At 44.7% G+C, this 14,320-nt stretch overlaps 1 protein-coding gene across 5 annotated transcripts in view; it reads right to left on the reverse strand.

Moving 5' to 3' along the window:
- The window catches only part of TAFA5 (TAFA chemokine like family member 5), a 345,729-nt gene extending 344,016 nt beyond the window's left edge, over positions 1-1,713 (reverse strand). For 3 of the 5 annotated variants that reach the window (XM_081929177.1, XM_081929174.1, XM_081929175.1), the window contains exon 1: positions 500-1,713. In XM_081929177.1, the coding sequence (XP_081785303.1) occupies positions 500-611 (112 nt within the window). In that variant the 5' untranslated portion in view covers positions 612-1,713. The remainder of the gene's footprint in view (positions 1-499) is intronic. The other 2 variants (XM_081929179.1, XM_081929178.1) reach the window with 1 other exon arrangement.
- Positions 1,714-14,320: the final 12,607 nt, after the last annotated feature.

Here is a 14,320-nt window from a genome sequence, read left to right on the forward strand (position 1 = left end):
AGCCAGATAATTCCGTTCCTATGTGTCGAGCCATAAACGATGCTAGTGGTACCAGGGCATCTGTCACAAGAGCAAGTGAAACTCGGCGCAGGTATCGATCTACAATGAAGCACAGGTGGGGGGCTGGACCAAGACAGATGAAAGGAAAACAGGCTTGCAATTACAGGAGTAAACAAAGTACCATCTAGGCAAGAATTCCACTGCTGTGCTCACATCCTCCAATAGGAAACACAGGCTCTCCACATTTCTTATTACTGTACTAGCATTAAAGTGTTTCGAAGAGAAGGAAGCGCATCTCACAGAGCTTTCTCTGTGTGCGATGGACTGCTTGGCACCATAGTTTAATATTAACACATTGTGTGTGTTTTGAGAACTTGGCCTCTCAAGCATAATGTTTTCCCCACCTCCCAAAGAAGAAGAAGAAGAAGAAGAAGAAACCCACCAAACGCCCAAGCCAAAAAGGAAGTGGATTTGCCATCTGGCTGCGGCTGTTACTTACTGCAGTAGGCGATGAGGAGGCCAACCAAGATCATAATTGCCCAGAAAGTTGAGGATGCGCTTGGCAAAGCATTGGCATCTTTCCTGCTGATTCTCCTGGGAGATGGAGCCATTGAAGCCACTGTGTCCCCCAGTGCAGGAAAAAAGCCCAAAACAAATACAAAACAAGGAGGGCAGGGCGGGTCAGGTGAGTCTCACCACCAGCCAGCTCTCCCTCCGAGTGACCGCCTTTCGCCACGTGTAATCCCAAAGAGAGACATCTTCCAGGCCGATCTCGGGTTCAGCATCCACAAGCAGCCAGGAGCATCTTCAGCCCAACGAAGCCATGGCACATTTTTTTTTACCTCTTTCTCCGATTCATTGGGAAGCGAGGAAGCGGGGGGTGGAAACACTGCAACTTTCCTCCTTTCTCTTTCGAAGGGGCGAGCACTGGTTTCGCCGGAAGGGCAAAGTTATTTCGCTTCGGTGTCCAAAATCAGCATCTTCTCGTTCTTTTTATGATTCGCCCCTTTACGGAGAATCCAGAGAGGCTCGAGCAGAACAGATGGGCGAGGCGACTCCCCTCTGCGCCGGGGATGCCTCGCGGTCCAGCCTCCCCGTCAGCCAGAGGCACGTCTTCGCGAGTCCTGCGACGGGGGAACGGGACCCACGCCGACACGCAAACGACCGCCTCGCACACATTCACACGTGCGCGCGCGCAAACCAGCCAGCCAGCGGCGTCTCCCTACGCCAAGACCGGGGAAGAGACGTCGTAACTCCACGAGGCGAAGAGAAGCAGCGGGCGCATCCTTCCTGCCAACCTGGCGGGAGAAGATGCCGGCGGAGCTGCTGGAAACCCCTCCGGGCGGTATTATCCGAGGGGCGGCAGCGGGCCCCTCCGCGTTCCCTCGCCGCCTCCCTTCGGCACTTGTGGAGCCGTCAGCCTCGTCGCGGACCCCGGTGCTGGCTGTGGTGGCCGCAGCTGTCCTCGGTGAGGAGGAGGAGGTGGGGTGGCCGCGCCCACAGGTGCTGGCTCGCCCTGCGCAACAGAAGACGCGTATCCTCCCTCCCTCTGTCACCCTTTCGGGTCAAGTCAGGGCGCGCGACGGAGCCCCCTGGACGCCGCCTTCTCCCGGGCGCCTTGCCCTTCTTCGCTCCGTCTTCAATCCGCAGTGGGATAATTCCCGTCCTCCTACAGCTATCCGCTCCTTCTGCCCGTTGGTGGGGCCGCTCGTAGCTGGCAGCTCCGTCCGAGCGCTTGCCCAGCAGTGCCTCTTCCTCCTCCGCCACTGTTTTGCTTTTATATATATATGGTGAGGAGGGGGCTCCGAGGGCGAAGCCTGCGTCCCGTTCCCGCCCTCTTCTCTCCCTCTCTCCCTCTCTCCCTCTCTGTTTCTTGTCTTTTCCCGCCTGCTTTGGCGACGGCTGGAGCGCGAGTGGGAGAGACGCCAAGCGCCGCGCGCCCGCGCTCCAAATTCGGACTGCACGCGGCTGCTGGTCGTCGGCTTCGTCTCTCGCGCTGCGTCCCCTCCTTCTCCTCCTCTCCCGGCTGCGGCTTTTTTGGCGGGGGTGGGCTCCTCAAAAGAATCACAACGCACGCGCGCGCGTGTGCGCGCGGACGGGGAAGCGGCCCCCTCTTCCCTCGAGGCCGAACTGCGCGCAAAGTTGAACGCGCCTTTGCAAAAGCGCGCGTCGCGACGCATTCGGTGCCGGGGCGCACGTTTTAAAGAACCTGTTTGTTGTTGTTTTTAGAAAAAGTCTGCTCCAACGCTGCCACTTTCTGCCCGCTGCAGAAAAAAGGGCTGCTGCTAGTGAAACAGAGCAGGGATCCGCCGAGCAGAGCAGTTTTTCCTCCTAGCACTGGAAAAGAGGGGCTGGTTAAAAGGGGAAGGGGTCCCCAAATGAAGTCCCTCGAACCAGCGGCCCCACCTCGCCTGCTGCTTACATACTCTCCCATCATTTCTCTGCTGAAAATAGAGACGTCCTGTTCCATGATAATGTGATTTATACCTCGCCCGTTCTGTAGGTTGCCCCAGCCACTCTAGGAGGCTTCCTATACTGTATAAAAGCATAATAGAACATTAAAGATTTGGAAACAACAAAACCCCTTCCTTATACAAGGCTGATTTCAATTGTCTTATGAAGGTTGTATAGTTACTTATCTCCTTTGCTTGGGGCATAGCTGTCAAGCGTCCCTTATTTGGTGGGACAGTCCCTTATTCCAGTGCCATGTCCCGCTGCTGTCCCTTATTGATGATGTCCCTTAAATAAGCTACTGAAGGTAGTGGGGCCCTTTCTATGTCCAGCTGTCCTTTGTCAACAACAAATTGTTGCTGTTTTTTGTGTTGAATATATGCTATATGGTAATTTATGGACCTAATAGGTATCTAAAGCCATTTGCACGCAACAAAATATGTATTTTATCAAAGTAATTGTTGATCCCTTATTTTTGCTGCTGATCCCTTATTTTCGAGGCTGCTGGTCCCTTACTTTCAAATCTGTAAGTTGGCAGCTATGGCTTGGGGTTGCATAACACCATACCTTCCTATGAAAACAGGGAAGTCCTACCATTCCATCCAACATTTCTCCAATGAAAATAGCGGCATCCTAAGGAAGAGTGGGGCATTCTGGGATTAAATTGGAAACTGGCTTCTGTAAATCCAGGACTGTCCCTAGAAAATAGGTACACTTGGACATACACTTTGGAACGTGCAAGCAAGAGAAGGTTCCCCCCTTCCTTCCTTTCTCTGGCTTGTCCTCTCTGGGCACAACCTGCAGGCTGGATTGGTCCTGTGCCCAGGAAGCCATGATGGTTGCAGGATTTGTCCATCTGGGAGTAAGTAAGGGAGGGAACAAATGTGGACTCCTCATGCTGTCTCACTTGCCACACTTGGGGATGTGGCAGGAAGAATTTGGCTCACACTTGGACTGAATCCCTACCTGCTGTAATGCCCAGAGGGCAAACTCAAGTGGACCATTGAGATGATGAGGTGGCCAACTCTTTGTGCCACAGGATGCAGAAAGAGCAGAGAGGGCAAGTGGGTAGAGAAGAAGGAGAGTTTGGATTTGATATCCCACTTTATCACTACCCGAAGGAGTCTCAAAGCGGCTAACAATCTCCTTTCCCTTCCTCACCCACAACAAACACTCTGTGAGGTGAGTGGGGCTGAGAGACTTCAAAGAAGTGTGACTAGCCCAAGGTCACCCAGCAGCTGCATGTGGAGGAGCGGGGAAGTGAACCCGGTTCCCCAGATTACGAGTCTACCGCTCTTAACCACTACACCACACTGGTGACAGTCTTCACTCTCTTCCAAGGCAGCACGACAGGCCAGTTCCTCCCCACTGTGGTGGCATGGTGAGCAAAAGGAGGAGATAGGATAGGGCACTGTCTTCAGTTGCTTGCACACTTCCCTTTCTAGACATTAGCAGAGCTTAGAGGACAAGTCACTACAGGGGTGGGTGGCACAGCGGAGCCCTCCTGGGGAGTGAGCACCCATCCTCCACTCCTTCACAGCTCCTGCTGGAGGATAGGGGAAACAGGAGAAAACCAGTGAGTGAGTTCAACAGGACATCAATTGTATGTGTGGATACAGTTGGATACAATTTCAACCTTCAGGAAAGGATGCTTTGGTTAATGGAAAATAGAAAGATGGGTTAACACCACTGGGTCATGGGGAAATTAATATAGAGATTTAATAGCCACCCAGAGTGGCTGGGGAAACCCAGCCAGATAGGCGGGGTATAAATAATAAAATTATTATTATTATTATTCATATTATTATTATTGGGCCAGAAGCATGCTCAAGCCTTCAGTTCTATGTACATTTACTTGGAGCACATTATTATCAACTCTGTAGAGGATACATTGCAGAAAGCATGCACAATGTAGGCTTAAATTTAAAAACAGCAATTGGTAATACATTTTTAAATAGAGTGGAGATGAGGCTCAGTCCTGTCGGAAAGGCCTGCCAGATCATAAACATTTTTTTTTAAAAAAAATATTTAGTTTTTTCATATTTTGAAATTTACAAACAACCCACATAGAAGGGAATTCTGAAGAGTCTCCCTCCTCCTCTTTGTGGGTCCTTATATTAACCTTTTCCTCCTGCATCTTGTCTATTAATCCAAATCTATTAAATCTCCATTATAACCAAAAGTCAACATTAAGCTACAAGTGTTATTCCAATCCTACTAATAATTTTAATTGTTTACAATGGTTTTTAAGGTAAATAATATATTTTCCCCATTCCTTTTTAAAGTTTTGGTCTTCCTGATTTCTGATTCTTCTGGTCTTTTTTTGCCATTTTGGCCATTTGTCCATCAACGTAATCTGCCATTCTTCTCTGGTAGGGACTCTGTCTTCTTTCCATCTCTGGGCTAGTAACATCTCTGGACTAGCCAGATCATAAACATTTTGGGAACTGAGTGCTATTGATTTTGATTGGACCTAATAAGTGTGCATTATATTCATGAAACATATTAGCAGAGGTAATTCTCACTTATGGGACGCCAGTGGTGCTGTGGTCTAAACCACTGAGCGTCTTGGTCTTGCCAATCAGAAGATCGGCAGTTCGAATCCCCATGATGGGGTGAGCTCCTGTTGCTCGGTCCCAGCTCCTGCCAACCTAGCAGTTCCAAAGCATGCCAAAAATGCAAGTAGATAAATAGGTACCACTCCGGCGGGAAGGTAAACGGCATTTCCGTGAATTCAATGCAGCTTTCTCCTGGAGTCCCAAGCTAAGTGTGATAAGAATTGCACTAGCACTGTTTCATCCCATGCATATTGCCTTGATGTTAAACACTACCAACTTAATAAAAACAACAACTGTGCATTGGACTTCAGCCTGAAAGTATGCATATATAAGGTAAAGGTAAAGGTACCCCTGCCCGTACGGGCCAGTCTTGACAGACTCTGGGGTTGTGCGCCCATCTCACTTAAGAGGCCAGGGGCCAGCGCTGTCCGGAGACACTTCCGGGTCACGTGGCCAGCGTGACATCGCTGCTCTGGCGAGCCAGAGCTGCACACGGAAACGCCGTTTACCTTCCCGCTGGTAAGCGGTCCCTATTTATCTACTTGCACCCGGAGGTGCTTTCGAGCTGCTAGGTTGGCAGGCGCTGGGACTGAGCAGCGGGAGCGCACCCCGCAGCAGGGATTCGAACCGCCGACCTTTCGATCAGCAAGTCCTAGGCGCTGAGGCTTTAACCCACAGCACCACCTGTGTCCCTAATGCATATATACTTGGATTCAATTTCCACTGAGTAGACATGGCATCAGGGCAGGCACCATTTGTAAGTTGATGAGGGTCCAATCCATCAGACAGAGACATCTCTGAGCCTGCTGCCAGCCCAAAATACAAGTTACTGCCAGGTGGGTGCAGTCATCCTCTTAGCCATGTTGCCTGGGTGGTTATGGCTGGCACCCCACAGCTATTATTGTGGGAGTGGGACACAGTTTTTATTGATGTTTCGCAACTTTAACCTGTTGCAGGATCTTAGCCAGACCCAGTTGAATATAGCAGAGCATATGCAGACTTTCAGAAGCAATCAGTCGCAGGCAGGTAGGATGAAGCAGGAACAAGACGCTGGTACCAGTAATGTGGTTACTTAGAGGTGTTTATTATTTACAGCAGATTCTACAAGTTACAGGATACAGACACGGATCTTAACTCTCTCTCTGAACAAACTCCAAACGACTCTCAGAACACCACAATGACCAACCAACTAACCAGCCAAGGAAGGTTATGAATCATCATGTCTATGTGGTGACCTCGACCAATAGCAGAGTTGTATCCAAGGTCCCATATCTCTAGGCAGAGTAACTCCCTCTGCTCAGTTTTCTTGGCCTTCGGCCAACTTCTTAATTGCTTTGTGGGAAGCTGCATCAACTAGCACATAGGCAAAAATCCCAACCATTTTGTCCCTGAAGGCCTCACCCAACCATGTTTCTGCTTTTCCAGTTCTGCCCCCTTGACCTCAAGGGAATAATTGTGTTTCTGGAGACCCAGGAGCTACCTGCACCTTGAACATACCCGCTACCTCTGTCCAATATATGCCCACTACCCCTGTCCAATGAGCCAGTGTGGTGTAGTGGTTAAGAGCGAGAGACTCGTAATCTGGGGAACCGGGTTCGCTTCCCCGCTCCTCCACATGCAGCTGCTGGGTGACCTTGGGCCAGTCACACTTCTTTGAAGTCTCTCAGCCCCACTCACCTCACAGAGTGTTTGTTGTGAGGGAGGAAGGGAAAGGAGAATGTTGGCCGCTTTGAGACTCCTTCGGGTAGTGATAAAGCGGGATTTCAAATCCAAACTCTTCTTCTTCTTCCAATAATAATAATAATAATAATAATAATAATAATAATAATAATAATTTATACCCCGCCCATCTGGCTGGGCCTCCCTAGCCACTCTGGGCGGCTTCCATAGAAACCAAAAATACAGTAAAATAGCAATACATGAGACAGACAGTCTGGTTTAAAGATAAAGGATAATGAAAGGGCAGAGCAGAGGTCTTGAAATAGCCCATCAGCTGTTAGCACTGGACAGAAGACACAGCAAGTGCACATCTTACCTAGTTATATAGTCTTCCCAATACTATGAAATGCAATTCTTTTTCAAACAATAGTAATTATTTCTAAATTTGAAGCTATACATATAAATTAGTATGTGTAAATTGTGCTTCTGATGCTGAGGCCTTTTTTACCTCACGGCAACCTGTTCCGCAATCTCTGGAAATCGGCCAGTGTTAGAAGACTCTTTATACACCTAAACCCAGTGGTGTTTTTTTCCTGAGGGGACGCGGGGGGGGGGGCGCATAACCTTAAACATTTTGTGAATCTAAGTTTGGCCTCATTGAGGGGCATTATTTCAATATGAGTAGGAAAATGAGAGTACCCCTAACCTTTTTAGAAAAAAAGCACTGCCTAAACCACTCCTTGCTGGATTGAAGTCATTATCTCTGTGATACAACATAAGAGTACATGGCTATTGCATGGTCTCAAACAAATTCCTCCAATGCAAAAAGCTACGTTTATAAACTTGGCTATCCTTGCTCACCTCGTGTTACTGAGAAAGCTGTGGATGTGTTTATTTTGAGAAACTGTTTAAGATTTAAATAACTTAATTTTTTTTAAATTTTCTTTGTGCAACGAGCACTTCGATTTTGTAGGTGAAGTGATGGGTGAGTACATCACTTAGCAACCTTACTTGCTTTTGAAAATTAAGGGTTTGTTTCTTTTGTACCTGACATTCTACTCTGAAAAAGATGCCTAGAGTTTAGCAAATTGCCTGTTCATTCTGAAGTGAGTCACTGCTTCAGTCTGGATGATAGCATGGATTTGACCTGACACACAAACAGAATTAAGTAGTTAAGCAGCTACGAATCTGTTCACTGGTAGATCATTATATTAAAATCCAAACGACACTTGGTGTTACTCACATTTTTTACCCCTGGTGTTCCTGGTTTTTTCAGAATAGGTACCCTAGTGGGACCCAGTTAGATTGGAACCATGGTGTTCTACCTTTTCTCTTTGCCAAGTTCCCTCGTCAAACTGAGGCCTCCCACATTGGCTATTTGCAATGGGAGAAAAATTCACAGTGACACCCTACGCCATCGTCCTAATCTAGCTCCTTCCCACATGCTAGTTATTTGTTCATTTTTAAAATCATGCATGCTAAGGCTAGAATATATCTAGTTTGACCCGAAAGTAAATAATAGATTAATTTAAGCCAATACTATTGCAAATGTGATTGAAAGAACGACAAACACACAAAAATGCCTTTATTTCAGTAAGTGATTCGGAACTAGGAAGGATAGCAAAATGTACACCTAAAATAGGGATGGAAGGTTCTGTCATTTTGGTATTTCACTAATGTACACATTTTTCAAGAAATTTCTCCTACTTTAATGCATTTATTTATCTTGTTTTGACTAGTACACTTACTTTTATGCACACTTTTTCCATATATATATATATGTGTGTGTGTGTGTGTGTGTGTGTGTGTGTGTGAGTGAGTGTGTGTGTGTAAACATTGGTAGGAGAACTTCATTGCTAAATTTTAATAAGTGCAAATTTTAAATGATGGCTACTTTCATTCCTTATACAGTGGTACCTCAGGTTAAGTACTTAATTCGTTCCTGAGGTCCGTACTTAACCTGAAACTGTTCTTAACCTGAGGTACCACTTTAGCTAATGGGACCTCCTGATGCTACCGCGCTGCTGGAGCATGATTTCTGTTCTCATCCTGAAGCAAAGTTCTTAACCTGAAGCACTATTTCTGGGTTAGCGGAGTCTGTAACCTGAAGTGTATGTAACCTGAAGCATATGTAACCCGAGGTACCACTGTATTCTTTTGGAAATTGTGAATTCAACAGATTCAGGTTTAAATGTGAACTGAATCAATCTAATCCCCCATCCCTAACCTAAAATGAAGAGAATTTCTGTGTTGGAATAGAGAGAGACCTAGGAATAAATTTGGGCAGGCCTAAGTCTTCACTGCCAGCGGCCTGATTAAGAGAACTGTGAGATTGATTTACTGAATATATAAACACCAACAAAGCACCTACAGTGGTACCTTGGTTTTCGAACATAATCCATTCCAGAAGATCGTTTGGCTTCTGAAATATTTGAAAACCAAAGTGCAAAGGGAAAATTTCAATTTCAACAGGGAAAATGGAAAAACATGCGGCAGAAGCCATTCAACTGCCAATGTGCATTCGAAAAAGGAAGCATTTACTTCTGGGTTTTCGGCATTCAAAAACCAAAATGTTCGGCTTCCGAGACGCTCGAAAACCGAGGTACCACTGTACGTGGGGTTAAGAACTTAATTCATTCTGGAGGTCCGTTCTTAACCTGAAACTGTTCTTAACCTGAAGTACCACTTTAGCTAATGGGGCCTCCTGCAGCCGCTGGCGCACGATTTCTGTTCTCATCCTGAAGCAAAGTTCTTAACCCAAGGCACTATTTCTGGGTTAGCGGAACCCGAACCTGAAGCATCTGTAACCTGAAGTGTCTGTAACCCGAGGTACCACTGTATTGCCCTATGTTTGTGTTTCTGAGTACAGATCACAGTTTTGCATTGCAGTCATACCTCGCGTTGCGTCTGCTTCCGGTTATGCCCTTTCAGGTTGCGTCCTGCGGTAACCCGGAAGTACCAGAATGGTTACTTCTGGGTTTCACTGCTTGCACATGCACAGAAGTGCTAAATCACGCTATGCACATGCACAGACGCGGTGCTTCTGGATGCGAACGCTTTGAGTTGCGGACGTGCCTATGGGATGGATTACGTCTGCAACTCAAGGTTCCACTGTACTGGGGTCAGACTGCCCTTTCTATTATTGTTATTGCTATTTTATATCACGCCTTTCCACCAGCTTACACACATAAAATAGAGCAAACTAAAAAGACTATCATTAAAATATAATTAAACACTAACAGAATTAAAATACTATTAAAAGATCCATTAAAAACACAGACAATAACCTGCAACCACAGGGCAACCACCTGGGCAGCAGCAGGTTTTTGGAAGAAATGGGGAGAAAGACTTACGTTCATTTTATCCGTTCTGACAAGAGGTTGCTTTGCTAAGGAGCCTATTGCCAGCTTTGTTGGGTGATATCCAGCCAAGTACAGTAGCTCCATGAGTGCAAGATCTTCCAGCTGCAGAACTTTCTCTCCTTATGTTTTCCCCATGCACTCCTATGCCCCCTGAATCTGTTCTGCGGATTCTCTCAATTCCCCCAAAGGGGATTTGGAGAGGGCATGAGAAGAGAGGACAGGAATGGGAAGTTCTGTTGAGCAAATGGAAATCATTGGACTAACTAACTAACTTGTTGGATAACTTGTTGCTGGGGAAATCCAGCCAGATGGGCGGGGTATAAATGATAAAACCATCATCATTATTCATGGTTATTAGTGGATAGTGCTGATGTAAAGAGCTTCAACGCCTACGAGTTTTATGAAATGGATTTCTAATATGCTGAACATTGGAGACACCAAACAAAGGTGTTCCAGCTACCTCAAGTTCATATTTCAAGTTTATGGGTGTTTTCTATCCTCTAAATTAGGTGTTGCCTCTCCTAGGTATGTGGCATTTGTGACTAATTTAGTATAAGTTTCCATATAATAAGGTTACTCATGGATCTGTGTCTCTGATGAATCACTCCCTTACAAATACACTGCTAATTTTCCAGAATAGTTATATCCAGGGTAGATATCGTTGAACAAAAGAATATTAACATCAATACTCACAGTACTATAATTTGAACAGATTCAAAGAGATTCAGAATCCACATGGAATTATTATTAATTTCTCTGAACTCTCCTTCAGCCGAGTCTCACATTATTCTTCTGCCTATCCAAACAGCATTTGCCTCATTCTTAATAATTCCAAAATTTCAACAAGAATTTGTGACAACTGAAAATAATAATTACCTGAAAGAATTCATTCTGTCTTTTTCTTATGCTCTTAAAAAAGTAAGGATTTCTTTCCTTCTGAAGTGTGTTTGTACAGACAATGCAATTTTAACAAATATTGTGGTTCATTTCTTCTTCTCCTTGTTCTGAAACATCCCAGTGAAATAAGTTAGGATACTGTTTTGCATCTATTTCTCATCAGCAAATAGATTATAAAATGTTAGAACTATGAGGAACTGGTAAATCCAAAGCAAAGTAAGATTTCTTTATTATGAAATGAAGAAATGTGGGGGGGAAATCAAGGACTGTGTGAACAAAATGTAGATAAAATGTACTATAAACCATAAACCCAGTGCCCAACTTAATAAGAATAAAACATATTTGGGTGAATCAAGAACAAGTTAGCCCCACTGAAATAAATTGGATTTAAAGTCTGACAAACATGTCCCATTGGGATGAAAGTCAAACTATCTTTTCTGGATTCAGCTCATTAGGTCTTCATTTGGCAAAAAGCGAAGCAAGGACACAGTCTGTTTTGAATGTAAAGTCCTCTTATAGGAATGAGCTCACTAGCCCAGTGTTATATATGTTCTTCTTTTTATTGGCAAAAACAAACACCACCAAAACAAAACAAGGCAGTTTGAAGGCTAAATCACCAAAGTTGTCAAATTAAATCAAGTTGCTTTATTGTTTGGTCACTGCACCGTTATACAGAAGACCATGAGTACACTTCCTACTGGAAAATGAAAAGGATTAACATTAACTGGCTGGCATCACTGCACTTGTGCTATGTTTGCTTCCATACATGGGTATGGATATGGAAACTATACATCCATTATGCGTAAGTTCAGTATCCTTTGAATTCCTATCTGGCCATTGCATCAATTGTAGGTGAGTGGGAAAGGGTTGTGACTGAGTGATAGAGCATCTGTTTAGCATGCAGTAGGTCCCAGGTTCAATCTGGGTATTATTATTATTATTATTATTATTATTATTATTATTTTACATTTCTATACCACCCTTCATCTGAGGATCACAGGATGGTTTACAATACAGTGGTACCATGGGATATGAACTTAATTTGTTCCGGAGATCCGTTCTTAACCTGAAACCGTTCTTAACCTGAGGTGCGCTTTTGCTAATGGGGCCTCTTGCTGCCGCCGCGCCACCACTACACGATTTCTGTTCTCACCCTGGGGCAAAGTTCTCAGCCTGAGGTACTACTTCTGGGTTAGCGGAGTTTGTAACCTGAAGCGTTTGTAACCCGAAGTGTTTGTAACCCGAGGTACCACTGTACAAAAATACAAACCATAGTAACAAACAATACCCCCTTCCACAAACACACAGTTTAAAAGGCCATAGATTGTTTAATTAGCCAATGGTAGGGCTGGGAGAGACTCCTATCTGAAAATCTGGACCAGTGGCGCATCTTGGGGTCTCAAATCTCAGCGGTGCCCTGTGTGACGCCAAAATTCAGTACCCCTCCACCTGTCGCAGACCATTCCAAATTATAGATGTGGTGCCCCCAAGGCTCTGCGCCCAGTGCGCCCGAACTGGTTGTGCTCCACTAAATCCACCTCGGCCTGGACAGCCTCTGCAAGTCAGCATAGATGATACTGAGCAGGATGGATTGATGTTATGATGCTGTATAAGGCAGCTTCCTATGTTCCCTTGAGCATGAATGAGGTTGAGTGGACTGGGTGAAATCTTTCCAAGCAGGGAGAAGAGCTACTGCTCTTTCCTAAGCATGGGCAATCTTATGTCTGGCCACCATAGTGAAAACCACAAATCCAAGCTAAGTCCCAATTGCAAGATGGCTATTTTAAAGACTCCAAAAAAAAAAAAAGCATAAACAAAGGTTCTCACACCATAATGGGCATGTCCAAAGAGTGGGGCACTGCATTTTCTCCACAATAAAATGATGAAAACCACTGCTTGCAGCTTGAGTTTACACATCCTTCCACAGGAAATATAGGACACTCCCTGCTTTGGACATTATGAAGGAATTATAAGTAAAAACACTTACTAGTCTTCCCTGACCTACTATTATTATGCATTATTTAGTATTTAAGCCCATAAAGTCACTTCTATGGACTAAGATTTTTGGCACGCCCAGTTCTATGTATTGTGATTCTATAGGTATTACAATGAACCGATATCCTTAAAGTCAATCGACATAAAAGTCGAAGGTGTTTATACACTGTCAACAATGAAAGAATTTTGTATGTTCTTCTGTTGTTTTTATGTATTTGTTATGTGATTTTGTATATTTCGTTCACTGGTTTAATTTTTAAAAAATGAACTAGTGGTTTACAACTTCTCAAATGAATAGTCACCTAATTTCTAATATCTTTCGATGGGAGGTTGATTTATACATAACTGCTGCAGAACAGTTCTGAGTTGGGCATCGTTTGGTGTCACCATTTTAGGGAACACAAATCAATTTCACAAGTGATGAGTGAATCTTTTAGGCTGCAGTCCTATATAGCCTCTTGCCTGAAACTCAATGGGACTACTTCTGCACAGACCTGTTTAGGACTGCGCTGTTAGTAATGACTTAGAATCTCTTTGCCAAAGGTATTTTGGCGGAGGTGATAAGGGCTTTGAAACAATGTGCTTGAAATCATACTCTCGAAAGCCTAAAAACTCAAAGCTGACTGTGGGCCACAGCTTATTATTTTTCTTGAAGGCAGAGATGAGAAGAGATGCCTTTTAACTTTTCTTTGCTACACCTACAAGTCGAAAAGGTCACAGATGCAGTCAGCAGAAGATGGTTACTTATAAAAATCAGATGGTTCTTTTCTTTGGGGTCAAACAGATTTATTGCTTTTACACTCCCAAGGAATGTACTTAGTAATACTATGGGATGAAAAGGCTCTTGGGTGACATTTATCAGTTCAATCACTATGGGGTAGCTCTAGTACTTGCGAAAGAGCCACACTCCAGTCAACAGTTTTAAGGTTCAAACGATTGTTTTTGTGCCTGCAAGTAGAAAAAAAATATGTGCTGTTCATATTTTTGAACAAGAAGCATGCATATTTTAATTGTTTTCTTCTCAAACAAATGAGCACTTAGTTGAAAAATATCAGAACCCTCCCTTATGAAGATAAAACAACATGTACAGTATGTGGTTCGTTTTCCTCTTTATCTTGTTTCACCTAGACTTGTGAAGTCAGGGGTTTTTTGTGTTTATTTAATCCAAGGATAGGGCATCTGTATCACTCTGAATGTCATTGGACAGCAAACAGCTTCGTCTCTGACCATTGGCAATGCTGGCTGGGGCTGATGGAAAATCGGGTCCTCCCTTAAAGAGGGCACATGTTGCGGTGAGAGCTGGCAACCAAACCCTGTGTTCTGGGTGGGTTCGATTGAATAGCCACAACACCCAATTGGTAGGTCCCTTGATGCTGGGTTTAATCAGACCAATGGGAC

This window comes from Podarcis melisellensis (genome assembly GCF_964234715.1).
Source record: "Podarcis melisellensis genome assembly, chromosome: 10".
Classification (NCBI taxonomy): domain Eukaryota; kingdom Metazoa; phylum Chordata; class Lepidosauria; order Squamata; family Lacertidae; genus Podarcis; species Podarcis melisellensis.